Below are 26,575 nucleotides of genomic sequence, written 5' to 3'. Positions count from 1 at the left end.
GGGTGTGTGTGTATGTGTGTGTGTGTGTGTGTGTGTGTGTGTGTGTGTGTGTGTGTGTGTGTGTGTGTGTGTGTGTGTGTGTGTGTGTGTGTGTGTGTGTGTGTGTGTGTGTGTGTGTGTGTGTGTGTGTGTGTGTGTGTGTGTGTGTGTGTGTGTGTGTGTGTGGCCTAGCATTACTATACTTGTGGGGACCTAAATCTGTCTACAGTCACGTGTGGGGACTCGCCTCCCTTATGGGGACAAATTGGAGGTCCCCATGAGGGGGATCATTCATTTTAGGGTGAAGACTTGGTTAGGGTAAGGTTAAGGGTTAGGGTTAGGCATGTGTTGGTTATGGTTAAGGTTAGGATAAGTCTCCAGGAAATGCATGTAAGTCAATGTAATGTCCCCTGAAGTTATGTATGTGATGTATACATGGTATGTGTGTGTGTGTGTGTGTGTGTGTGTGTGTGTGTGTGTGTGTGTGTGTGTGTGTGTGTGTGTGTGTGTGTGTGTGTGTGTGTGTGTGTGTGTGTGTGTGTGTGTGTGTGTGTGTGTGTGTGTGTGTGTGTGTGTGTGTGTGTGTGTGTGTGTGTGTGTGTGTGTGTGTGTGTGTGTGTGTGTGTGTGTGTACTGATCAGAAGATATATGTGGAGATACCGGAGATATATGAGGAGATGAAAGACAGACGGGAAAGGGGGGGGCCGGTTGAAACTAGTGCAGGGCCCCAACTTGGCATAAGTGCACATGATGAGGAAAAACATATGTTCTACTACACCCTAAACACATGCAGTGCTTTCCAGGTCGTTCTGTCCGTATTGATATTAAAGTATGTTGTACATGTTGTTTTTATTGATCAATGTTTTAATCACCTTGGCGTAGTCGAACATGCGCAGGTCAGTGTACATGCTCAGGGCTCTGGACTCGTGGCCAGTACGTTTGTAGAGCTTGGCTGCCTCATGGAATTTCCCCTGGTAGGCATAGACGTCTGCCAGGAACAGCTCATTGTCGTTCTCACCCCGCTTCTTCCTCTCCTGCAAATCAGTCAACACAAACACTGGCATGTGTGCATAGATAAACACTCACATGCATATGAGTCAGAAAACACAGAAGGCGCTCAAAACTATTCGATAGTTTTACTCAAGACTTAATCAGCCTCACTTGAACACAAACTAAAAATGGTTACAACATCAGTCATAGCGAGAAAAAATACAATGTATATGGAAGCAAATAAACATTTCTTTTGTATACACTGAAAAAAAGCACACTTTCAAAAGAAGGACATTTCCCCCTTCAGAAGTGAGAACAGCAGAAACAGATTTTGTTCAGCTCTGTATGCAAATTGTCAAGTATATGTGTTTGCTTTGCTGTGTGTATGTATCTGTTACGGGTGTATATTGGACCCTCCCTTGGTCAGGAGGTTTTAAATTGAAATTCAAAGCAAAGACTTACAATTAGATCTTGACGACAAAAATAATTGTGAAAGAGCCATGGTCCCCCAAAGCCATATCTGAAATAATTGATTTCAGCTTTGGTTGGAGCATAAATCAGAATCACACTGAAAATATCAACATGCCTGAACACAATATATATATTTGTTGACCGCTTTTTAAGAGAAGGTATTAGTGTGAAGGAGGAACTATCAGATCCTCCTTCACACTCTTCAAGAACTTGGAGGTTCAGGCTCTGCACTTTCCCTCCTCACCTCATACCTCAAAGACCGCACCTACAGGGTTACTTGGAGAGGGTCGGAGTCCGAACCTTGTCAATTAACTACAGGGGTCCCTCAGGGCTCTGTTCTTGGTCCCCTCCTCTTCTCCTTGTACACAAACTCGCTCGGATCTGTCATTAGCCCGCATGGTTTTTCATACCACTGCTACGCTGACGACACCCAATTAATTCTGTCCTTTCCCCGCTCAGAGACCCAGGTCGTCGCATGCATCTCTGCTTGTCTAGCTGACATCTCTCAGTGGATGTCTGCTCATCACCTCAAGCTCAACCTTGACAAAACTGAACTGCTTTTACTTCCGGGAAAAGATTGTCCCACTCTTGACCTAACAATCAACATCGGCACCTCTGTTGTTTCCCCGACTCAGACTGCAAGGAATCTGGGCGTGATCCTAGATAACAACCTGTCCTTCACTGCAAACATCGCTGCTACAACCCGCTGCTGTAGATACACGCTTTACAACATCAGGAGGATACGTCCCCAGCTGACCCAGAAAGCGACGCAGGTTCTGGTCCAGGCTCTCGTCATCTCACGCCTAGACTACTGCAACTCCCTCCTGGCTGGTCTACCTGCATGTGCCATCCGACCTCTGCAGCTCTGCAGCTCATCCAGAATGCAGCTGCTCGTCTGGTCTTCAACCTTCCTAAATTCTCCCACACCACGCCGCTCCTCCGCTCCCTCGACTGGCTTCCGGTAACTGCTAGAATCCACTTCAAGACAATGGTACTTGCATACCATGCTGCGAATGGATCTGGCCCTTCCTACATCCAGGACATGGTTAAACCGTACACCCCAGCACGTGCACTCCGCTTTGCATCACCAAACGGCTCGCTGCACCATCGCTGCGATGGGGACCCAAGTTCCTATCAGCAAAAACACGTGGGTTTGCTATCCTGGCTCCAAAATGGTGGAATGAGCTGCCCATTGACATCAGGACAGCAGATAGCTTACACACCTTCCGGGGCAGACTGAAAACTCATCTCTTTCGACTCCACTTCGAGCGATAGAACTATTAACAAAGCACTTATATACTAATAAAGGACTGGCTTACCTAAAGCCAGTTGAGTAGCACTTGAAATGTTTTTGCTCTATGAAACCTGATGTACTTATATGATTCTGTTTTCTTCAAGTTTGTATTTTGTTGGTCGAACGCACTTATTGTAAGTCGCTTTGGATAAAAGCGTCAGCTAAATGCAATGTAATGTATTACCTCAATGCTATTGATGAGTTCCAGGTAGCGCAGGTCTCTGATTCTAATGAAGGCCTGAGATTAAGAAAAGACAAGAAATATATTAGAGGATGGTCTCTCAGAACCAGATGTTTTGTGTTTTTTTTTTTAATGGTACTAGGTTCTTTAACATCCTGCCTTATTAACCCTCCTATTGTCTTCGTTTCCCCTCCTTACTTTGGTGTTCGCAGTCAAATTTGACCGGTCCTGTTTTAACTGCTCTTACATTAACACAAAAACCATTAATCATTACCAAATTTCATTTAACACCCTTTCAAACTGTAAGTATTGTATCAGACTACTGGTATACATGAAAAACTGCAGGATATATATACAAAGAATAGACACTGAACATGTATTGCGTGTGCCAGGTGTGATCCATGTGGGGGGATGGGCACATAAGAGCGGGAAATGTGTCAAATTGTTCTGTGTGTGTCAGGTGTGATTCACATGGGGGGACTGGGCACATAAGGCGGGTGGAACACATCTAGAGTCTGTGTGTGTGTGTGTGTGTGTGTGTGTGTGTGTGTGTGTGTGTGTGTGTGTGTGTGTGTGTGTGTGTGTGTGTGTGTGTGTGTGTGTGTGTGTGTGTGTGTGTGTGTGTGTGTGTGTGTGTGTGTGTGTGTGTGTGTGTGTGTGTGTGTGTGTGTGTGTGTGCGCGCGCGCGTGTATTTTATCTGATTCGGATAGTTACTGATTCCTTTTCTTTATGGTGCTCATTTTTGACCGGGAACACCATGTTACAAAGTTGACTAAATCATCCAAAATTCAATGAAAGTGGTGATCAGCAATTGTATATGTTCAAATGTCTACTGTGAGGGATATCATAAAGCCTTAAAGAGCCTGTGACACCATCCCAACAACTGTTGTGCAATGAAATATTGGGCTACTAGTAATCTCGAACCGTCAGTTTAAAAAAGAAAAAGCGATACCGTTTCGTTAAATATCAATAATTTTGGGGGAAGCCGGAAGTGACGTCAATGCGGGAACGCTTCGAGAGCCAAACACGGACTAAGTGTGTTGTGTCATGCGTAGAAATGGTGAATTACTGAGTTTAGGCACGTTAATAACGTTTTAATGAAGTTGACTACAGTATATTCATATTTGTCAGTGCTTTCATGTCAATTCGGCGACATAAACATAAATTATCGTGGTGAAGATGATGATTACATTAGGATTACAAATCGGGAGTGAGAGCTGCTGAATTTCCTCCCATCGGATGTGATATAAAAACAAATCGATTATTTTTGTGGTTATAAACTCAAGTGGATGAAACTACATTTATTAGTGCTTTCATGTCAATTCGGCGAACATATGAACACATTAAATGATGAGTGAGGATGATGATTAAAAATCGTTTGTTTGAGCCGGTCTGCATTTACTGATGAGAAAACACACCGATGCTTTTTGTAGTAGTACACCAACGTGGATTAAACGTGTGGTTTTTTACCACAATGTTGGGGAAATTAATGGATAAAATGCACGGATTATTATTATTATTCCCACTCCGATCGGGACACTAGGTCCACCGTTTCCCCGCAGCGAGGCTCCCCCCGTTGACAGTTTACGTGGGCTGGGTGCAGTGGCGGACTGGCCATCGGAAGTGGGCCGGTCGGATAAGTAACTAGCACATCCCCCATAGGCGGCGCGTGAGGCTCAGGTTTGAGAAGGCTAAATAACTTATTTTACCTGACGCTGCCCGCCTCCGGCGTCTATAGAAAAGAGATCCACTCAGTGTGCGGAGTTTAAATCTCTCAAGTCATATTACAGGATAAAGAAAATACAGTTTAAACTGCCGTATTCAGAGAAGACGCCGACGTGTCGCACTTATCATTCATATTACATCATCAATCAGATCATCGATCATATAATAATCATAATATATCATATATTTCCTTATCTGAGTCAGCTTCTCCAGCCTCATCTGGCCGTGCAACACTTACAGTGTCACAGACTGTATGCAGAAGTATTATTTAACACATTATGTTGACGAAACACTCGAGACAAATGTAATTAAAGTCAGATCCACTCGTGTCTTAGACGTGAACGCGCTCTCAGCTGGAGAGAGAAACCCTGGCTTGATTTACCGAGTTGATAACCAGCGTCGTAGGACCGCTTAGCGAGATCTCGTTTGTTAGTTTGTTTGTTACTCAGTCTGTTGAACTGGCTTCGTAGTACAGGGCACAGGTGGCTAGCAGCGCTAATGTCAAAGACACAGACATTATACATTATATTTGTATTTTACATCCCCCGCTCCCCCCGTTGACAATTTACTAGCGGTACCGAAGTGGGCCGGTCGAGAGTCCCGGGATGATTTTTAGTCCCAGTCCACCACTGGCTACATGACCGCCCATATTGACGCACCTCATTCCTAAACTTAGAAGATACAACATAAACCGATCCTTCAGCCTCATATGAGCTCTCAGACACGTTCAACATTAACCTGTCATCGCTGTCTGAGCTTGCTGCTGTGTGCACCGTCGTGCGTTTACATCTGACTGTATATATATAAAGGTTTACATGCAGATGCTGGGATCCTGGACGGTGCAGCTGGAGCGCTGTGCCCGCAATGACGTCACCCATCATTTGGCGGGACTTGAAGAATCCGCGAGAAGATCCAGAAAATTGTCAACATTGAAGGCAGATTAATGGTTATCAAAGTACAAATATCCAAAATCAGTTCAGTAACGGTTTTCAAGGGGACAATATGTACTCAAATTGATGGGTTTGGATGATGGGGGAAAACCGTGTCACAGGCTCTTTAATGCAATCGAATGTAAAACTAAAAAGTTATGATTGATGGAAATAGTAAATCGGTCAGATTTGACCAGACAACAGGAGGGTTGAACCCCAGTATTTCGTTTCCGTGGTAATCTACAGAAGATGTTTTAAAGTATTGTTTGCAAATAACATGAAGCCTAGGAGTAAGAATGAGGTAGAAACAAGGTACCATCACCTCATTTGGAAGGCTATTTCTAAGTTTTCTATTACTCTGTGAAGATGAAAGTAGTACAATGAAAAGTGGGTGACACTGATTTTGATCAGAACAATGTGTTTGTGTCTGACTGGCCTTCTTGGCGGTGTCAAAGTCAAGTCCCTCCAGGGCCTCTGTGGCTAAATCCCTCCAGTCACTGTCAGTCACTCCGAGACAGGCGATCTGGTAGGCCTCCTTGAACATCTTCCTCTCCAGGTACTGGTACATGGGCGCTGACTGGGCGGAGCAACAACACCATCAACAACAAACAATACAATCTTCATGAAGAATGCAACAAACTCTCGAATAAAAAGGAACAGGACCACCAACAACAAACAGTCCATAAAAGCAGTCATTTTTGTCTGATACTTTTAAGATTGGCTATTGTTTGGTTTTATTTCTGCATTATGAACACAAGGAACACAGCCACTGCCTCAATACTAGAGTAGGCTGACGACATACTACACACCTGAGGCACCTCCACAGCCAACATGGAATAGACGTGGAGACAAAAGATCTTAGAGCCATTGTAGCCGACCATAAAGCCTTGCATCTTCTGCTGGTGGACAGGAAAGTTGCTAGCCTTAATGTTAAGGTAGCCATTACCAGAGAAGCACAGCATGTCCTCACACTGGGTGTTCCAGGCCACACTGTTCGCATTAGGCTCCTACAGGGAGAGCAGAGCAAAAGAGAGGAGGTAAATAAGGGAGGGTGGTGGGAAATAAAGTCTAGGTGTGACTGTGGAACACAGACCAGACAGGATTACATGAGGACGATGTGGACTTGTAACTAATGCAAATAATCACACATTTATGTTTATATTTCATCCTAATGTGCCAGGTTAGGTTTCTTCACCCTCTCCGCTGCCTTCTGACCTGAAAAAGCAGCTCTTTACTGTTGATGTCATAGACTAAGAGAGTGTTGTGCTCATCCACCACAGCCAGTTTATTGCGGGATGCGCTCATGTCCAGGCAGCGCACTGACGTTGACAGCTTCAGCAGTGTGATGGGAAACAGGTTGTCAACAAAAATCTTCAGGATCTACACGACAAAAACAATGGCAGAGCAGAGCAAAATTATTTAGAAAATAATGCAAGTTGTTTTAAATGTAAGCCTTTATTACATTACATGTCACTTGTTAGACGCTTTTATCCAAAGCGACTTACATACTCAATACTGTGGGCAATCCCCACAGGAGCAATTTGGGGTGAAGTGTCTTGCCCAGGGACACTACGACATGCTGACAGCCTCCCTCCCCATATAAAGAAATATGACTTGCGGTCACAAAAATACATCTTGTCTTTTGAAAAGAAAGTATTTTATGATGACATTTGTGGACACATGGCTTAAGAGCATGAGAACAATTACTATTATTACTTAATGTGGGAATGCATTTTCTCCGAATACTCACAGCTCCATTCTTTAACCCCACGAGCAGACCCTCTCTGCCTTGCGAACCACCGATCACTTTGATGTAGCGAATTAGAGACTCCATCACCCATTCTTTTTCCTTGACACTGGTGAAGGACAGGCACTGGAGTCTCTTCTCCTGCACAGCAGCAGAAGGGGGAAAGTGAGACCACAATTCCTTTAACACATGAAGCACCAACTGGTTAAGTATGACCACATTTTACACCCTGTACATCATTTGCACATACACTCCTCACCAATGTCTGACACATCTTGCATAATGTTAACTGCAAACCGTGGCTTGATTTGAGAAAGCATTGTTAAAAAGTATAACACTGATTTGATTGTACAGAGACATTAACAGCCACTATGAGGCTATATGGCCTAAAAGCTGCCTGAGGCGTGGAACACAGGCATGCCTGTTAGAGAGAGAGATATGAAGGACCTCTGTCTCACACAGACAGATTTAAAAAGAAATAACCTCTGTGTTATGGCTGCTCCTCCTCCCTACCAGCATCTGTCAAACACATAGAGACAAGAAGCAGAGCGGACCCCCAAGAGACTGCCACTGGTTCAGCAGACTGTGGTTCATCCCCTTCATTCAACTGTCTTCCTTTATAGATTTTTAGAGAGGCTTGAGGAGGGGAGCGAGACAGAGCCTGCAGAACACATGCACAGCTGGAGCCGTTTGCAAACTACCCAGAAACATCTGGATTTTTATGATATGATTATTTTTCTCTGGGCTGTTTGGTCTAGTATTGAATGGCTAAACAAACACATATGATTCATTGTGATTACATCATGTTATCTCGCTCAAATGTCTCTATGGCGTCTTGCGTATAATCAGTCAAGTGTACATTAGTGTGATATACAAAGAACCAGAGTGTAACTGCAGGTCAGTATAAAGTAGTCCAAGAAACGTAACTTAAGGAAAACAGTTGATCACATTATGTAAGGAAATACCCAAAACACACACAGGCTTTAGAAGAAGCAAGCAAAACATTTTAAGTAGGCAAAATGCTTTGGATGCTTTTTGCAACAATGTCTATGAAACTATATATGTTCTGACCTGACACAGGATGATATGCTGGGAGCACACCACCAGCAGGTTGCATTCAAACTTCCTGCAAATCTTCTCCTTGGTCCGGTAGTGCATGTCGGAGGAGTCGTCTGAATAGAGCTCATAGATGAGGATCTTCTCGGGCAGCTGGATAGCAAGACGGTTTCTGTAAATGGCGATCTTCTTCACGAGCTCACGGCACTTTATCCTCACTAGGGAAAGAAGGAGATGAAGGAAAAGAGCGGACATGTTGATAAAGTGTCATTTTCATAGCTAATGCATTCTGTTGAAATTACTTTTTCATGGCTGATTGTTACAATCCCAGCGATGCCGTCATACTGCTTTTCCCTATTTGTAAAAAAAAATGAAAGACTGCTTTCTCTCATTTAAATAAAAAAAAAACCTGTATATGAAGATTGAAATGAGATGCCTTACAACAAAAGAATTGGATGAATGATATTAGGACAGATATGGTTTATATGAAAAAATACAAATAGACATTTCTTTATACCCTTGATCATGGCAGCTGTGTTGCATCAAGACACACACACATAATTATTTAGCATCACAAAAGATCCTCTGTTATAAACTAGATATCCTGGTGCTGAAGCAAATATGCACCTTTTTGTTCAGTGATGAGGTGCTGGACAATGACATCAGTCATGCTGTCTCTGTAAGCATAGCGATCCTTGTAGAGGCCGTGAACTGTGCTGAAGATAAGTTGGTAGCAGGCGATGGTCCCATCCTGGCAGCCCATCACCTAGATAAGAGATAACAAATATAGCAGTACATCCTATTAACACCTCTAAGAAAAGAGTGTGAGAGTGGGAAAATGTTCCTGTTGTGAAAGCATCTTAACAGTAGAACTGCCAGCTACAAATTCTCAATGTTACGCCCCATAATTTACAGTTAAACGTAGTGAGAGGAAAAGTTGGCAAGGTGTTACTGCTGAATCCAATGCCTTCTGTATTTGTGTGGCTAAATCCGATCAACAAAATGTTTCAAATGCAGACTGCTCAAAGCTTTTTCAGCATTTTCATTAAACACCTCCACCACCTTATTAGTTAATGGTAGTGATACATGTGTTAGACATATAGCTTGACAAGCTGTGGACCCACCACAAAGTTGGAGTCAGGCTTAACCCGGCACGTCCACACCCAGGCGTTCTGCTCTCCGATGGAGCCCAGCCGCACGCCGTCTTTAGTGTAGAGGGAGGCCTGTTTGTCAGAGCCCCCCATGACAATATACTCGCCCTTTGAGAAGTAGCTGACGCAGCAAGGGTCATAGGTGAGAGGTCTGTCTTTTCCAATCTAAGAGACAAAGGAGAGGTGGACATTAAACAAATAAGTATTATTTTTCATATTTATTGCCCAGGGGTCTGGGCCAACACCGCCCACCGTCTCGGCTGAGAGACATCAAAGTACTCTTCAACCATCCCTTTGAGTGTTTGATCAAATGCTTTTCTCTGGTTTAAACAATGTCTATTGTATTAATGTTTGAAGTCTGTTTGCACAACACATGAGTCCCAACTCTGCATCTGTTTCTCCTCACTGTGGAAAAAAGCTGGCCCACAATCCATGGTTATTTTCTTTCATTGCAAACAAATTCCCGTTGCTGTAATAAAAATGGAATGTTCACTTAAATAGATAAAGAGGCCGATGACAATATATGAGCTAAGGCAAAACAGCAGAGTAATGAACAGTGCATATTTGTCTATAATTACGGTACTGCCCACAGGGAATTTAGGGGGAAGGAGGGACAGCGAGGGGGCTATTAAAGCATAGCAGGATCACTTCCAATGTACTGTTATGGTTTCAATAGAGCCTGACAGTCTGATTACAACAGGAAACACAGGTCTTAAAGTCAGTTAAGTGTTTCCAATACCATATAAATACCATATATATTTTGAAAACACATATTCTTGTTTCTTAATGCTTTAGCAAGTGATGGGACATACAATCAGCAGTTAAGTGTTTCAAAATGCTATAAATCTTATGGTAGTTCCCATGCAAGGTAATGAGACTACATGTACTTATTTAAAAGTCCTTTTCAACGGTTTGAAGTGGCAGAGGAGAAAGAGCCTGCAGTATTAGAACGTAGGCACGGGGAAGACTCAGCAAACTGTACATTGTATGCATGAATTTGGGATTTGTATTCCATAGACCTTTGGTATTCACCTGCTTTCCACTGAGCTGATAAAAGGACAGCTTCTGACCCCAGTCTGCCACCGCCAGAATGTCATTGTGCTCATCCCTGTGAAAACACAACAAAAATGGGTTTAGAAATAAGTACTCTTGTCAACATACTGTACAGACGGGGCTTTGGTTAGAAAATGATAACGCTGTTAAAAAAAAAAGCAGAGGCTACCCTTCAACTGATGGATGCATAGTCAAGCCCTTCCCCAAAGAATTGGATATTAACAACATTTGTAATTGCATTTCATGACATTGTATTTATCATTTATATTGTCATAGTATATACACACATATAATCCTCTCCCTCACCGAAACAGTTCCAATACTCCCTGGTTAACCACTGCCACCTGCAGGCCCCACACAAGCTATTGACTCTCAACAGAACACATTCCTTTATACATGTTGGGATATAGAAGGACAGTGTAAACGTGTGTGGCAGTGTGAGACATTACATTGTTGAAATACATTGGTGAAGATAAAAAAACATGCTCTTTATTGTACAATTGCATGTGCAAGAACTAAGTAAGACTAACTTGGAGGGGTTCCAGGCTATGGACCAGATAGGAGAAGAGGAGCCTCCTGGGCGCTCTATCTTGACCTTCTCCTCTCCATTCTTGTTCCGAATGCTCACCACTCCATTCATCATGCCAAGGGCAAGGTACTGTCCGTCGTTAGTCCACCTTTAATCAAATTAAATCATTCAATATTCAAGTGTCCCATTCAAGTGTACCGATGTATTGTTCAAACAAGGGACTTTACTTACCCACAACATGTTATTTTGCTGCTAACTTTATGTTTGTTCACAGATTTTTGTTCGGGGGACCATAGACCTGAAAATATAAAATAAGGTACCCTGATTTCCAGCGCTCCATGGGGGAAAATATTTTTCGGTTTATAGAATAGTAAGCATGACATATTAAAGTACAGTAAAGGCTCAAACACTCACCGAAGTCACCAGAAGAGCAGGAGGCAAGTTGGTGAGTGACAGGGTTGTAGGCAACGCACTGGATAGAGTCATTGTGACTGCAGAAAAGAGCATGAAAGGAAAAGAATATGTAGTAATACACAATGCAGAGGATGCATGAAACGACATTGATGTGTAAAAGTCACACTTACGTATATTTTAAAATACCCTCCAGTTTCGAGGTCCAGATAATGATGCTTTTGTCTGCTGACCCTGAAGCAAACCTCTTCCCTGCAGAAGAACGCAGTAGTTAGTAAGATAACAATAATGACTGATAAGAAATACAAATGTAGTGTACAAGTGGAAAAAAGCCAGTGGAGTACCATCTTTAGCATAGGCCACACAGTACACGATGTCTTTGTGTCCTTTTAAAGGCTGGATTATAGCTCCATCTGCCACATCATAAACCTGCAATAAAAGTGCAATACATTTATTGTTATAATATTGCATGTTTTCTGTGAATATGTGCCTTGTCCAAAGAAAACATGAACGTCTTACCAGGACACGAAGCCCCGCGGCAATGATGAGTTGGGTACCATCTGGCTTAAAGGCAAGGTCATATACACTGCAAAACAAAATACATTGATTCGTTGTTTTTTTGTATTAAATAGTTTGAACAATTCATAGAACCGTTTTTTTAGTATGTTTTGTTGAAAAAAACCTTTTTCATAAACAAAGTGTTAATATGTATTTATTTTAAAAGTAACTGACAGATTTATCAATAATGTAAATTACTTTTAAGGTCCAATGTTTACCTTGGAAATAGCTAAATACAAATAAAAAGGGGAAAGAATCTCATTACAAGGTCCACTAACGTGTCGTAAACTGCAAAATTAAGAATATATCAGAAATGCTTTCCTAAAGAAAGTCAAGCTAACTTTTAAATCCAAATACACAGTGGTGGAGAGTAACTCAGTACATTTACTCCACTTCTGTACTCAAGCACAAATATGAGGTTCTTGTACTTCAGTTGAGTTTTTTCACTTTATGCTACTTTACACTTTTGCTTTACTACAACTTGGAGGCCTTTTACTTAAAGTGTTTTCTCCACTACATTTATTTCAGAGCTTTAGTTACTAGCTACTTTGTAGATTAACATAACTAATGCAGAATACAAAATAAACACAATCATGTTTTATTATAGGATTGGCTACCTAACAGTTATATAAAGTAATACAACCCAAATAAACCAACCTCTACCAAGTGCAACATTGACATTAATGCATTCATAATTATAATACAATAACACCATTTTACTTTTTGTACTTTTGATGCCAATACATTTGTACTTTTACTTGGGTACATTTTTAAATTAAGGACTTTTACTTAGAGTATGTTTATACTGTAGTAATGGTACTTTCACCTAAGAGAATGTCTGAGTATTTCTTCCACCTCTGCTAATTACCTTCACACCTGCACATTATCTTCAATTCAGAGTGGTAACATAGCATGTATGCTATTTGAGAATAGCACAAATGAAAATGTAACGTTATGTCATGCACAGCAAGCAATGATGTGCAGAAATAAGACCTAGAGCTAAGTAACTGTTAGCTTAACATTAGCTCTGACTTAACGTTATATCGTGCGACACAATAAAGCCGACATGCTACACTATTGATAGAACACATGTTGCCTTACTACTAAGATACAATAACCATAAACCAGCGTAAGGGTCTCTACCAAGAGTAAACGAACATGAAATAGCTGTGGGCTAATGCTAGCTGGCTAACACTAGTTTACATAGCAACCGCCGTTGCTAACGACCTAGCGTTACATCCCAGCATCCGGCCCAGGTTGACAACGTAATCACAACAAGAAAGAACATCAACGCTCTCACCACTGTTCACGAATTGTCTCTTTCCACGCTAGAACGGCTCTCATTTCCACCTTTAAAAAGCAAACAAATCAGCGATGGGTTTAGTATCAACAGGTTGGTTTTTCATACCAAACAGTTCTGATGAGTCGCTCTTACTGCGCAGACTCGGATCCGCGCGCTAACTTCCTGTGTGCGGGGCAAGTCTTTGGAGGAGTCTAATGTTGTTGACATCGGAGAGTATGAGGCAAGACAACAGTGACTCTTCCACATGCATATACCGTATATATACCGTATAGAGAGGGGCTTCATTTTTGTGAGAATCAAAGTACTTCCAGGTAAGTTACACTTGTGTTGCTGCTTATTATATGAACATGTGATGCTCAGTGATATACATGGCCATACATGCACTTTATGTGACACTGGGGACCGTTTTAACACTTTGCATTTCTCTTAGTTACTCATGTATTATTTGATCTGCACCAACTAATTTGTAAAGGTATGTGTCCTAATTATCCATACCATTTAAAGATTCATTTATATGACAGATTGTTCACAATATACATTTGAATGGAAAAAAGTCAGATGTTGTAAAAACCCTACCGGGGACAGTAGTATATCTAGTATCTATTCTATGTACTGTAGTATAATACATGGATTTCATCAATGTGTTACTGTAATAATAGGCTACCTACAGGTAAATAAATAGAGGACTCTACTTACCGAGGAAATCCAGGTCATTTGAAATGTGTAACTATATGTTTCAGATCTTTTACCAGCCTTTAGAAAACATTTTTCCTTTTATGGCAATATGATGGGCCTGTGTCATCATCTGTTCCTGGAACCGGAAAGAGGATACTACTCTAACTATTGTGCCTAATGGAAAACACCACACACTTTAACAACCCCTCGATCCAACTGTGAAGCACTTTTACTAAGAGACTATTTCAGCTTCGCTATGACAAGGACAAAACAGGAGGTCCTTCCTTTCTGCTGCCATCTCAATGTATAACCCCTTTCTGTCAGGAGGATTTAATTCGTATGTCTATCTCTAGATGTAAGGTGAAGAAGACACAGACCAGGAATGACTGCTGATGCGGGAGTAAAAAGTCGGACAATGAGCTGAAGGCCGTAAGCTTCAACAGAGTATACAACATCAGAATCCAACACTCTATCAACCGGGCTCAATAACAACAGTAATATACCTACCATGATGCATACTGGCTGTGAGTTCCAGCTGGAAACCGGTGGAGACATAAATAACCAAAGTCATAATGACAAGGATGACTCATGCCACACTTCCACATTGCCCCCTGGCTGGATCAGAGAGGTTAGGCAGCGTAAAGCAGGCAAGACAGCCGGCAAAATGGACATCTACATTACAAGGTGTGTCATCGTTTTCTTTTAAACATACCGTGAATCATGAATAAGTGTTTTTCCGATCAGTTCGCTGAGTGTGTAATGTTATGTTTCCCTCTGTTGTGTCAGTCCCCAAGGGCAGAGGTTTCGGTCGAGAGCATCCCTGCATGCTTTCCTCATAAAAAATGGAGAAGGGAACCTAGAAATAGACCTCTTTGATTTCACTGCACCCAAGGACGATGCTCTCACCCCTTCGCAATTACTCCCCTCTCAAGTGAAACAGAAGAGAAGAAAGAAAAGAAATGCAGGTGCACCGCAGGAGACAAAAAAAGATGCAACAGAAATACTGGATCCACCCCCTAATAAATCTAAAAAAGCCTCTTCCTCCCTCAGAAGTAAAACTAAAGACAGAAAAGTAAAAAGTGCATGTGTGAAGAGCTTCATAAAAGCACCTTTAACCAAAGAGGATGATGTCAAACTGCAGAAGAGCCCTCAGAGGTCAGGTCAGCTGAGAGAGAAGCTACTCCGACTGGATCCTCCCAGTAACCAACAACACACTCTCATTGTTAGCAAGGACGAAGAAGCAGACTCGAGGCCTTCTGCTCCCAAACTGAATGTTGAACCTGCCACTGAGAGTGAGAATGAGGGTGAGGATGAACGAGGCAGAGATGAGCTGCAGATTCACAGCAAAGGTGCCAACAAATCTAATTCTGATCTGGAGGCAGATGCTGAGGATGAGGAAGAGGAAGAGAAAGAGGAGGTGTTGTTACCTGACACCACTGGTGGGAGCTGCACACCAGTGAGAGATTCCCAGAATAGTAAGTATGATCTGCAATGTCTGACAGTGTGCAAAGGTAGCAGTTTAAGTGTTTTAAGTGTTATTTTTCTTTTAACTTTTTTAAATTCTAGCATGTATGATCAGTTAAAACAGAGGGCCTCAAACAAAAATGCACAAATGAGTAGTGTGATTCATTTGAGTTCCCACCAAGTATTTGAAATATATGTCTTGATGAAGAAGTCTGACAGTATAGATCATAACAAATATGTTTTTAAAAATAATATATACATACATGTTTCCTGTTTGCCTAGGGTCCAAGTGCGGGGAAGACAAACGCAAAACAAGCCCTTATTTTAAAAGGAAACACCCCAGTGATGGTAATGTTAAATTGTTTATAAAAGAAGCAAAATGAAAGTTTGTGTATACTTGTATACGATACATTAAGTATACCTTAACATTTAAGAAGATATGTACACTGTCCATACACAGACCTTAGCCCCCCCAGGAGGAAGGCCTTCAAGAAGTGGACACCGCCCCGCTCACCCTACAACCTCATACAGGAAACACTTTTCCACGACCACTGGAAGCTTTTGGTGGCCACCATTTTTCTGAATAAGACGAGTGGTAAGCTCCAACATACACACATTGCATTGCAACTAGGGGTGCATACCGGTTCCCGGTATTACCGAAATACCGGTTACTGGCGGCTACGGTATACCATACCGAAATCAGATCCGGTTTTTTAATATATAAAGTGAGGCGTAATATCCTTAAACTCACACCCAAACCGCCAGCCAATCAGATTGCGCGTCTTGCAACGGCTTCGGTGATTGGCTTGATTGCCAAGCAACGCCCTTCACCTTCCTCCCGAACGTCTGAGCCTTTCGGTTAGCTTTCGTTTTTTCATTAGCTCAATGTCGGCACGAACATCTAAATTGTGGCTGCATATGACTGCCAGTCTGAATGGTGGGGTCTGTAACCACTGCAAGAAGTTTATTTCTGGGAAAGGCAGCAACACATCCAACCTCTCAAAACATTTGCTACTGTCACATAAAATCAGAGTACAGGAATGTACAGTCTTCAAGCCTGTGTTGTCAAACGTGTTTTTCATTGTTTGTTCAGTACTAAAAGGTTGAAGTCCCACAATTAATTGTAATATTCATTTGACATGTTAACTATATCATAAAGCGCTTCAATTTTTCCCTTATGCAACATGAAAGTATCACAATATGTATCGGTCGAGTATCGTTATCGGTCGGTATCGGTCGGTATCGGTATCGTAAAAAAGCCAACGATATGCATCCCTAATTGCAACAGTATTGTATCAACCAGGAATTCAGTCTAAAATTCCTCATCCTTTTTTTTAATTCTTCAGGCAAGATGGCCATACCAGTGCTGTGGCAGTTCTTTGAACGTTACCTGTCTGCAGAGGTGACCCGGGAGGCCGACTGGAAGCCCCTGTCTGAACTAATGAAGCCACTAGGCCTGTATGAGCTCAGAGCAAAAACACTCGTACGCTTCTCAGGTGCATGTGCTGCTCTTTTATACATGATGGATAACAGCTTCCAGTTTTGTGCTCAGTTATTTCAGTAATATTGAAGTAATAATATGTTGTTCCTGTAGATTTGTATGGTTTAGCTATGATACAATACTAGTTGGCAGAAATACCTCACAATCCATTTTCTCCTGTGTAGATGAGTATCTAACTAAACAGTGGCGTTACCCCATTGAGTTGTACGGTATTGGGAAGTACGGCAACGACTCCTATAGGATCTTCTGTGTGGACGAGTGGAGAGTGGTCAGTTAAATCCAAACGTTTTTGTTTGTTTTATAATGTTCATTAATGCCAAATGTGACATTTAATCCTATTTGTATGTCAAAGGTGAAACCTGAAGATCACATGCTGAACAAATATCACGACTGGCTATGGGAGAACCATGAAAGACTTGGAATCTGAAATCCAAAATATGAAGAACTGCAAAGAAGATTTGCTGTGGAAACAAGCATGAAAATCAGTTACATCACATAAACCATTTCAAGATTAGTATTATGATGAACTTGCATTGTTATACCTGAATGTCTCTATAATTATGCACTGAAATGTCTCCGTACTTTTAAAAAGTTTTACTTAACGTGTAATAAAATGTTTTAAGTAGTTTAAAAGTTGAAATGAGTCATGAGTGCATTACTCACTCAGTCACCAGACTGGTTATGTTGTTCCATGTCTTTATATAGATGAGATCAGGAGACATCTTCCGGCTGTATCTGGTTCATCTACTGTCACAGTCTAATAATCTTTCTTTTTGAGTGCACTGATGCATGTCCTTACAGTCTACGCAGCAGATTTCTTTATGACGGGGGGGGGGGGGTAACCTGATTCCCAAGGCAACTGTTGCCACCGCAAAACACTCAGTGAATGCACAGGCATGTCACAGTTAATCTCTAACTAGTGCCGCTGCACTAATTTGCTATATTTCAATTTGTGTTATGATTTACCAGAAATCATAATGTGCTGGTTTAAGAAAACTATTTAATTGTTCAGGTTTTTTAACACATTGAGAATTTTCATTCTACACAAAGTTCTCTGGTAGAGGAACAGAAGAAACAGCTTGAACTACAAAATGAGACTACGTAAGGAAACAAAACCATTTTTCTATTTGTTGTCTATTTTAGTGTGGCTAGTAAAATCTTAAACATGTGCTGTGATTTTGTTTTTCTAAACCTTCATCACCACAGCAGCTATCTCCATAGCTTCCACCCCAGTGTGTATACCTCAAGACACACTTCCTGTCCGGCAGAGTCGCTGTCTGGTGGTCACCCAAACTACATTTCCCAGCATCTCAAACTCTGCCCGGCTCTGGGCAAGCAGTCAGGTGAGCAGAGATTTATTGTCTGACTGTCTCAATGGAATAAAGTGTTTGAGCTAAGAAAAACTAAAAGTTAATAAATCTGCTTTCTAGAGTATCCCAAGACTGAACCCTTTACATCCACCTTTGGTTCACAAACGCATCGTCAGCCTGGAGACACCAGCTGTTCACCACCACAACCACCAGAGGACACTGATAATGCAGAGGAGAGAGCACCAGAGGTAGGAGCATCTGAACAATTCCCCATTACCATTTTATTCAAACTGAAAATCACTAATGCCTTAGCGACCTTTTAGAAGAGCTGAGGTCAAAAGTCACTGACATGTAGTTGATGTTTCAGGTATCATCAAGTGTGGAGAAAACCTTGTTATGGATCCAGCAGTGAGAGAGACGAGTACAGGTACAATTAAACACTTCTGAACTGTTGAGTCTCCTTCTCTTATCCTCTAAAATCTTCTAAACATTACATACTGGATATGAAAATTCAGTGTTGACATAGAAAATCAATTATTTGTTCCTTTAGGAAAGAGTTGTTAGAGCATTTAAAGAGGCAGATGGAGGAGAAATGCATATCACTGAAGCTACATGTGGCCAGTAAAGTGAAGGAAGCCGAGAATCTACGGGAAGTGGACCGCCTCGCACTGTCCGGTGAAAGAGAGCTAAGGATCCAGCACAGCAAAGCAATGACAGCCTACAGAGATGAGAACAAGAGGGTACAGTCCAACACGACATACATTATGTATCCACTGCTAATGCCTTCACAGTGTAATGATAATGCTTTAACATGGTGCATCTGCTCAGGTTACAACAATATAGGAAGTGTTTGAGTTGTTTCCCCTGTGTGTCTCTGGTGTGTGTGCAGCTAATGGAGCAGAGCTGGAGGGACAGAGCACTAACACGCTCCCAGGAGACCCTAAAGGAGAGAGAGATGCTCTGCCTCAACCCCATTAACTGGAATGGAACACTGAAATAGGTCAAACTTCAACATCCAGAGTCAAAACTTCAGGCTGGCCTCGCAGCAGTGTTTGGGCATGCATGAGATTCAGATGAAACTGGGATGCAACATATATTGTACGTGCAATTAGAGCTGTGGTATAGCTGTGGTATATAAAAGGGCCTTAGGATTTTTCGAAACAAAGGAGAACCAAATGAAAATCTTAAGCATTATTTGAATGTATAAGAATGATGATTTGTCTCTTACTTTATTAATGTTGTGTTATTTACAGCTGTTGGTTCCGATAAAGTAAAAGGCAGTAAAAAGACTTATCATTATCAGACTGACGATGGGCAGTTGGGTTGTTATTTTTAAGAATCAAAACTGATAATGCCTACAATACCCACAATGCAATCCAACCACTAACAAGCTTACTAGACTCTACGGATTCAACAGCCCTAGTCAAACAGCTCCATCTGGAGTCACCAAATATTTCAAACTGCTTTTTTTCCCACACACTGTTTATGGAGTATTTCTTCCCAAAACCTGCTAAAAGACTGATTGTAAAATAGGTGGAGTTCCCCTTTACAGGGTTCTCTCAGTAAATGACTTCCTGCATCTGCTATCATTTACAATGCCACATGCAATAGCAGAACATCGAAGTCCACAAGTTTGAATGTTGTTACTCATTCGGTTTAAAGCAGGGGTGTCAAACTCAAATACAGTGGGCCAAAAATAAAAAATCGGTGCTAGTCGAGGGCCGGACTGGTTCAATGTTTATAGAAAAACGTATTGAAGTGAACTTATTGCACATATTAAACCTGGAACTAACAAAGCTTAAATGATTGCCTATAAAAGCAACATTAAATAATCAGTTGCATTCATTTCTTATGGCTCTATCTGCTGCTTTTACAGAGTCATTTCTTATGATTACATTTTTCCACAGGCCAACAACAGCTTCAAAAAAACGATTTCCCTCAAAGAAAAAATGAAACATGCCCTGTTGTCTCAAGAAAATCAATTTGCTGCTCTGTGATGCTAGTTCAAGCCAGATACTTGGCATCTCATCTTGGGTGCAAGTTCATCAATGTTTGGGGTCAGGGTCTGAGCTGAGGAAATCCTCAGGATGGAGTGAAGGTGTGCGTGCAATATACCGGCGGGCCAGATCTAATAGTAATTAAAAATTATCCTGCGGGCCGAAATTAAATCCAGCACGGGCCTGATTTGGCCCCCGGGCCTTGAGTTTGACACATGTGGTTTAAAGAGCTGAGGAAGCCTGATCAAGTTAAATAAAACATTTGAATAAAAACATAAAGTGTGACAGACTTTTTATTGTAAAGCAAACATATATGACAAATAATGACTGTGGAACAGTTTCCACATGAAGAAAACCAAGGACAGAGGAGATGGTTGGGTAAGAAGTGACACTCTGTGGCCTTCGAACATGATGCTACTATATCTGCTACAATCACAACTGAACAGATGAAAATAAAAATGTATTGAGAATAAACACACAAATACACATGAAATGTAACGACTAAACACAAATCTTTAAATATATAAATATTGCTTTCAAAATAAATAAAAGGCAACAGAAAATGGCTTTAGTCATCCAGATCCATAGTTGGTACTGTAGGTACCTAAAGCACATTCCTTCACACACTCATTAAATGGTCGATAGCAGTAGTGTTGGTGATCCAGCAGCTGGTGAAGTCAGTCTTCCATGCCAAAGTAAGACAATAAAATAATGCATACAGTGTAGTACCTTTCATTTCAAACCCTATTTTCATGCATTATAACTAAAAAGAATCATTCAGCAGGTAAAGAGGTAAAGTTCTGTGAACATAAACAAACCATGAGCTCATAATGGAAACATCCCAGGGTTTCAATGAACTCTCCTTTTTGGGCGATAAAGTAAATTCCTAACATTTCCCTTATCTAACCTCTGCCTATTGCAAGTAGCTTGGGTGCTGCAGTAACCTGATAAAACTCACAGTCAGCCCATGGGAAACCCTCTGCTTTACAGCTTTGAGATAATAAAAAACATGATGGACATGATGACTGGAGGTTTCGATAGTGTGGAAGAAAAAACGACATCATTTCAAAGTTGAGGCATGAGACATCCAAATGCATAACAGATTTTAACAATCATTAGTTGTCTTCATGTCACCCTTGTTCCCAACAGAGTTGAGTTAGGGGACTAAGTTCATCTCCTTTATATCAGTGCAGTGTTGCTTTGTCATTCCTCTTCCAAGATTAATGGCTTGATAGCCTTCAAGTTCTCCCTTTTTCTTGCATTATCCTATTCATAAACATAAATGAAACCAAGTCCTTTCAAGTAACTCCCAAAGTAAATCCCTGAAAGGTTAGCATTGCAGGGATACTTGCCTGCCCCCCGGTTGAGTCTTATTCACCTGACCTGGCTGGTATTCCGGTGTCCTTTCTAACATCGAGGCTCCGGAAAGTCTAGCGTCCCTTCATAAATCCATCCAGCATTAGGTCTCCCTTTTCTGTCAGCCAGTATCCGGCCATGGCAGCTACACCTCCGATGAAAATGGCCGTAAAAACCATGTCACCCTTAGCAGCGAGCGTAGCTATGGCACAAATAACAACGCCAAAGAACATCTGCTGCAGCACGAGGACTTCATCGTCTGTCATGTCGTCAAACAGCCCCTTCTCTGGGCCAGCTGAGGAGGAGGAGGATAAAGAAAGGTTACCAACAGATCTGAGAAGCCGTCAGCAATATATGTGTTTGGACATATAGTGGTGCGGCTGCTTACCTGGAGGCTTGTTCTCAACACATATGCTGTCTCTTCGAATGAATCCATCAGCACAGTCACAGTGGAAGGACCCCTCCTCATTGATACAGGCCTCATTGAGTCCTGGGCATGCTATTGCACGATCACTACATTCATTGATATCTGTGAGAAGAAAAGAAAGCCAGTTCTCTGTTACTTTTGACATCATTTGTGTGAACTATGATGGCTATTTTGTTTACTACAGCGGTATGTGAACCTATAAAAAAGATTTTATGGTGATTTAATTGTAATTAAAAATCAAAAGGTTGTCCAAATGACTACATCATGATGCTGGGCTACGCTAACATTGTAGCTGATCCATCAACAAAAAACATAATTTCAATAAGGCATAAATACGGCAGCAATGTTTTAGTCTATAAACATAGATATCTAAATACAGTGGAACTTAACAAAATTATAAAAATGTACCGATGTTTATTATTGATGACAAGCGCCAGGTGAAATGTCCTGTCTTGATGTGAGCAGCGTTTTAATTTGTTTAATCCTCCAGCCCTCTTGTTGCACATCCAGCTTGGTCAGCTGTGTTCGATTTCCAAAATGAAAAAAAGCTATTAAGACTTTTTGCTGACGACCTAACCTAAACATTAACCGTCAAGTTATGAGTTTTGCAAATTGAGGTTAACCATCTAGACACGAGCTTGGTGCGCATCACGTTTAAAGTCACTTTTTATACACAGTGATTTGGGGCATATTTTGTCTGAGTCTAATCAAATACAGTGGACTCCCGCAGTACAAAGGTGTGACACAGAGATAAAATAGAAAAGCGGTATATTCTTACCAAGACACTTTGCTCCTTTCAACTTGTAGCCACGGGAACATTTCTTACAGCGGGCAGGTCCACTTCCCATGCAGCCAACACATGCCTGGTCGCAGCCTGGATGCGACAAAACAGAGTGGTCAACATCACACCAAACTTTAGGGTATTAAGTGCTTTATTGTATAAATAACTGAATTTGTCACACAGTATAAATTGTTTACAAATAAATTATTAAAAAAATAAAGATTAAATCAATACAAAAAATAATCGTATTAAGTTATTGATTAATCACAGTATTTTACAATTTAATTTCTACAATTTCTTGCAAATGTAACTGAAAACCTGACTATTATAAAAAATAATCAAAAATCAAACTAGCTTCAGAAAACCTATATATCTACATACAAAAACTAGTATACTGTCAAAAGCAACCAAAATGTCAACTGATCGTACCTCTGCACTCGTATGCTCCCTCTGTGTTGTGACAGTAGGTGTTAGAAGGACAACGAGCCAGCTCTGTTCCACACTCGTCAATGTCTAAGAGACAAACAAGGGCAGTCAAACAACACATCCAGAAAACTAGCACAAGAGTGGATGAAATGCTACCACAGGACAGCTAAAGCCAAACTCACCCACGCACTTGTTGTCATGAAGGATCCAGCCGGGTTTGCAATCGAGGCATTGGAAGTGCTGTGGCCCTGCACATTTCTTACATGAGTGGTAGCAAGCTACAAAGGGTGAGAGACGAGGAGACAGTGGAAAGGTCAATTTAAGATGACCTCAAACTGAATTAAATGTACGTAGAGACAGTTGTCTGAATCTCGGGCACCTGCACAGGCTCCTATGCTGTTGTTGGAGCTTTTCTCCCTGTAGTAGCCATCCGCACAACTCTGGCACAGATGGCCCGAGTATCCGGGATCACAGACACACTCTCCATCTCCGAGGCGAGTCCCCTCCCCCTCACAGCGGCCCAGACCTCCACACACACCGTCAGGGCTGGACAGACATTCTGTGTCGGACAAATATCCTATTAGAGGTATTCTTAAAAACCAAAGCTCTGAGTTAGCCTGTGGATTTTGCATCATTATGAAGTCTTAATCACTCTTGATGGTTAAGTTATCAACACTCATATCAGGAAGCTTCTATTTAAATATCACACCTTTGCAGTCAGGTCCAAAGCGTCCAGGTGGACAGCAGAGTCTCAGCTCCTCTATGCACAGCCACTCAGACAGGTCCGGTGCCTCCTGCTGCCTACAGGACACACACATCATGTCAGTCATGAAGTTAAAATAGAGAATGGTAAAATGTCTTGTTCGTCTTTGTCATTTATGGAGAGGGAACGAAATTGAATATTTAAACAACGAAAAGTAATTAATCATCAAATCATTTTTCTTGGTGTACCTCGGAATGTTTGTTTTTTCAATCATACTACCTAACACATATTTTACATTTACCTGTGGAACCACCATGTCTCCACTTGGTCCTCTATCTGCTCCAGGAGCTGGTTACATTCAAAATCTGCTTTTTCACAAGCAGCTTCTACTATCTCAAGGAGGCGAGTCTCACTGAAACAAAAGACCAACAACTGGAGATGTAACACAAGAGAAGATAAGTAGATTAAAAGATCATTTACTGTCTCACCCCCTAAAGACTGATGGAGCCTTACTCTTGTCCACTGAGATTCAGATTCATTACACTCAGCAAGTACTGACTGACTTTGATAATTACCATGGATAGAAGTAACTCAATACAATGTAAGTGAGACTCTTAATAACACTTTGTCTTACCTGCGTTCATATTTAGCCAGCTTTTCTTCCTCCCAGGCAGTGTTTCCACCCCCAAAGTTCTTGTTGGCCGTTATCTCCAAGCCCTGAAAATAGGGACATTTTGAGACTCAGGGATACGGAAAAATAGAACTTTGCTCATGGAGACAAGCATGAATTACAGTTCCTGCTGTACAGTACCTTGATGAAACTCTCTGTGAGTTTTCGGCAGGTCTGGCACGGCGCAGTCTGGACTCTCACCACAGAGAGCTCTGAGAGAAGCACCAGAGCAGGCAGGAACGGCCAGGCCCACCACATGATCCTTCAGAAAAACACACCAACACAAAATCAGTTATGTATAGCAAATGTGGAGATTTACATACTTTTCAATGATCAACCTAAATGCCCTGTTACTTTCAGATTAGCTTTATTTATCATGTTTCTCTTGAGACCATGAATGTGGATCAACTGTATGCTACGAAATATTACTGTATAGCGAGGAGGCAAGAACATCCATAGGATAAATTATAAAGTAATCCAATAGAAAGCCATGTAATAAACTATATAATGTTGCTACATGTAGCATTACTTTAGCAAATTAAAAGGTTTAGAACTTATTTTAGTAGTGATGACTGATGCTGTTATTAAACTGTAGGTTTTTTTTGTACTTTAACTCGATTACACTATATTACCGTACTGTATTTAATTGACTTTTTGACGCCAAATATATACAATTATTATGCAAGTTGTTTTTAAGATTTGGGTGATATTTTAACAAAAAACAATGCAACTCTCAAGGTAGCTCAGTGAGTGGCCTGTTGATAAGTCGTTTTTTCTTTTCTTTTTTACTCCCAAACCACGGTTAGCATCGTGGGATGCTGTCCTCCGGGTGTGAGGCGTTAGCTTAGCTAGCTCAGCATCAGCATCAGCACCACACAAAATGAGCAGCTGGCTAAGGTCAATTGCTAGCTGCTAGCCTAAGCTAATATGATCTATTATTGTCTGCTAATCCGTCCGATGTCTCTTTAAACTCTATCAAACTCAGCAACTGCGTTCTCCTCGCGATATTTAAACCTAAAAGTATCTGATTAAGTGATCTTTACTCCAGTTACTCTGATATTAGCTAGCCAAACTGCTACTTTTGGCTATCATCGTCTTACCTTATTGGATAGCCACCACTTCCTCCGCAGCGCTGATGATTGTCTGAGTCCCTGCTGGTTCACACAATGCAGCAGATTTTTCACATGTTGGACGGACACTTTTATTGACTCAACTGTGCCATTTTGTTTGTTTGTAAGCCAGCTAAATGGTAAGCTAGCTAACACTGATATGCAGGTTCGTGTGAGGCTAACCCTGGTCGGGATAGATGAATGAACAGCCTCCAGCTGGTCCACTGTTCTCCAGCTGAGCCACACGGGGTGAGGCACCGCCCAAAGCCGCTGGGATTTAACTCATCCACCAATCAGTCAACATATATTATACTGACTGAGTGTCAGGTCATACTAAGTACACACACGTTATGTTTATTTAGCCATTTATTAGGGCAAATGTTTTATTAATAAAAATAACTTTTCAGGTTCAGAATTATTTTCCTGTAACTTACTTTTTTTATGTTCTCAATGCTTAACTTTCTTGCTCTTACATACAATTAAAAAAAAGGTTGTTAGAATATTATAAACAAACTGAAGAAATCCCCAGGTGTCAAATTAATTAATCTTTTATAATGTCTGTAGGCCTACTTGGCCTATTTATTTAAATGTTCTTCTTTTTGTTTACAATTATGTGATACGTATTTGTCTCACTGCATTGTTTTGATTCCATACCTTGTGTTGGAAACAGACTCACCATGCTGCTACAAGTTTCTTCATGTCTCAATTGGCATTTATATTCAATACATGTGCATGCAGAATGTCAAAAACGAGTTAATTGTATCAAACACACAGTTTA

At 41.2% G+C, this 26,575-nt stretch overlaps 4 protein-coding genes across 8 annotated transcripts in view; 2 read left to right on the top strand and 2 right to left on the bottom strand.

Annotated features, from left to right (window-relative positions):
- ift122 (intraflagellar transport 122 homolog (Chlamydomonas)) overlaps nucleotides 1-13,469 on the bottom strand; it is a 28,765-nt gene extending 15,296 nt beyond the window's left edge. For 2 of the 3 annotated variants that reach the window (XM_034087059.1, XM_034087060.1), the window contains exons 1-17: nucleotides 13,376-13,462; nucleotides 12,037-12,103; nucleotides 11,862-11,946; nucleotides 11,691-11,769; nucleotides 11,521-11,597; nucleotides 11,338-11,404; nucleotides 11,108-11,254; nucleotides 10,557-10,632; nucleotides 9,498-9,689; nucleotides 9,001-9,139; nucleotides 8,389-8,591; nucleotides 7,321-7,458; nucleotides 6,786-6,950; nucleotides 6,380-6,577; nucleotides 6,007-6,147; nucleotides 2,919-2,972; nucleotides 852-1,013 (exon numbers count right to left, since the gene is read on the bottom strand). In XM_034087059.1, coding sequence (XP_033942950.1) covers nucleotides 852-1,013; nucleotides 2,919-2,972; nucleotides 6,007-6,147; nucleotides 6,380-6,577; nucleotides 6,786-6,950; nucleotides 7,321-7,458; nucleotides 8,389-8,591; nucleotides 9,001-9,139; nucleotides 9,498-9,689; nucleotides 10,557-10,632; nucleotides 11,108-11,254; nucleotides 11,338-11,404; nucleotides 11,521-11,597; nucleotides 11,691-11,769; nucleotides 11,862-11,946; nucleotides 12,037-12,103; nucleotides 13,376-13,419 — 2,034 coding nt within the window. In that variant the 5' untranslated portion in view covers nucleotides 13,420-13,462. Of the gene's footprint in view, nucleotides 1-851; nucleotides 1,014-2,918; nucleotides 2,973-6,006; nucleotides 6,148-6,379; nucleotides 6,578-6,785; nucleotides 6,951-7,320; nucleotides 7,459-8,388; nucleotides 8,592-9,000; nucleotides 9,140-9,497; nucleotides 9,690-10,556; nucleotides 10,633-11,107; nucleotides 11,255-11,337; nucleotides 11,405-11,520; nucleotides 11,598-11,690; nucleotides 11,770-11,861; nucleotides 11,947-12,036; nucleotides 12,104-13,375 lie in introns of all 3 variants that reach the window. The other variant, XM_034087061.2, reaches the window with a different exon arrangement.
- An 81-nt stretch (nucleotides 13,470-13,550) lies between these two features.
- Nucleotides 13,551-17,820, top strand: mbd4 (methyl-CpG binding domain protein 4). 3 transcript variants are annotated; one of them, XM_034087063.2, is made up of 8 exons: nucleotides 13,554-13,689; nucleotides 14,407-14,737; nucleotides 14,840-15,528; nucleotides 15,800-15,865; nucleotides 15,978-16,112; nucleotides 16,864-17,013; nucleotides 17,183-17,286; nucleotides 17,371-17,820. In XM_034087063.2, exons 2-8 carry the CDS (start codon nucleotides 14,562-14,564, stop codon nucleotides 17,443-17,445), a joined length of 1,395 nt encoding a protein of 464 aa, XP_033942954.1. In that variant the 5' UTR covers nucleotides 13,554-13,689; nucleotides 14,407-14,561; the 3' UTR covers nucleotides 17,446-17,820. The 3 variants fall into 3 exon arrangements, with proteins under 3 accessions (XP_033942955.1, XP_033942956.1, XP_033942954.1); XM_034087064.1 differs by lacking the exon at nucleotides 17,371-17,820 and having other exon boundaries at nucleotides 13,551-13,689; nucleotides 16,864-17,000; nucleotides 17,183-17,280; XM_034087065.1 differs by lacking the exon at nucleotides 17,371-17,820 and having other exon boundaries at nucleotides 13,551-13,689; nucleotides 16,864-16,975; nucleotides 17,183-17,274.
- An 18-nt stretch (nucleotides 17,821-17,838) lies between these two features.
- LOC117449404 (uncharacterized) lies at nucleotides 17,839-20,545 on the top strand. The gene is made up of 6 exons (XM_034087066.2): nucleotides 17,839-18,119; nucleotides 18,225-18,361; nucleotides 18,449-18,576; nucleotides 18,696-18,755; nucleotides 18,879-19,068; nucleotides 19,218-20,545. Exons 1-6 carry the CDS (start codon nucleotides 18,110-18,112, stop codon nucleotides 19,326-19,328), a joined length of 636 nt encoding a protein of 211 aa, XP_033942957.1. The 5' UTR covers nucleotides 17,839-18,109; the 3' UTR covers nucleotides 19,329-20,545.
- A 55-nt stretch (nucleotides 20,546-20,600) lies between these two features.
- Nucleotides 20,601-26,056, bottom strand: LOC117449666 (protein disulfide isomerase CRELD1). Its single transcript, XM_034087459.2, has 11 exons — nucleotides 25,789-26,056; nucleotides 24,830-24,950; nucleotides 24,653-24,735; nucleotides 24,320-24,430; nucleotides 24,025-24,116; nucleotides 23,695-23,874; nucleotides 23,498-23,593; nucleotides 23,319-23,402; nucleotides 22,887-22,982; nucleotides 22,070-22,210; nucleotides 20,601-21,976 (listed from the first exon to the last, which is right to left on the bottom strand). The coding sequence occupies exons 2-11, from the start codon at nucleotides 24,944-24,946 to the stop codon at nucleotides 21,756-21,758; spliced, it is 1,221 nt and encodes a 406-aa protein (XP_033943350.1). The 5' UTR covers nucleotides 24,947-24,950; nucleotides 25,789-26,056; the 3' UTR covers nucleotides 20,601-21,755.
- Between the last annotated feature and the right edge of the window lie 519 nt (nucleotides 26,057-26,575).

Source organism: Pseudochaenichthys georgianus, chromosome 7, assembly GCF_902827115.2.
Source record: "Pseudochaenichthys georgianus chromosome 7, fPseGeo1.2, whole genome shotgun sequence".
In the NCBI taxonomy this organism is placed as follows: domain Eukaryota; kingdom Metazoa; phylum Chordata; class Actinopteri; order Perciformes; family Channichthyidae; genus Pseudochaenichthys; species Pseudochaenichthys georgianus.
This window is presented reverse-complemented; position numbering and strand designations above follow the sequence as displayed.

Coding starts and splice junctions, on each gene's coding strand:
- LOC117449404 (XM_034087066.2), top strand. Junction 18,362..18,448: donor GGCTCTGGGCAAGCAGTCAG/GTGAGCAGAGAT, acceptor TCTGCTTTCTAG/AGTATCCCAAGACTGAACCC. Junction 19,069..19,217: donor ACAGAGATGAGAACAAGAGG/GTACAGTCCAAC, acceptor GTGTGTGTGCAG/CTAATGGAGCAGAGCTGGAG.
- mbd4 (XM_034087063.2), top strand. CDS start 14,562: ATGATGCATACTGGCTGTGAGTTCCAGCTGGAAACCGGTGGAGACATA. Junction 15,529..15,799: donor AGTGAGAGATTCCCAGAATA/GTAAGTATGATC, acceptor CTGTTTGCCTAG/GGTCCAAGTGCGGGGAAGAC. Junction 16,113..16,863: donor TTTTCTGAATAAGACGAGTG/GTAAGCTCCAAC, acceptor TTAATTCTTCAG/GCAAGATGGCCATACCAGTG.
- LOC117449666 (XM_034087459.2), bottom strand. CDS start 24,946: ATGTGGTGGGCCTGGCCGTTCCTGCCTGCTCTGGTGCTTCTCTCAGAG. Junction 23,594..23,694: donor CAGCATAGGAGCCTGTGCAG/GTGCCCGAGATT, acceptor CACCCTTTGTAG/CTTGCTACCACTCATGTAAG. Junction 21,977..22,069: donor TGTTGAGAACAAGCCTCCAG/GTAAGCAGCCGC, acceptor CCTCCTCCTCAG/CTGGCCCAGAGAAGGGGCTG.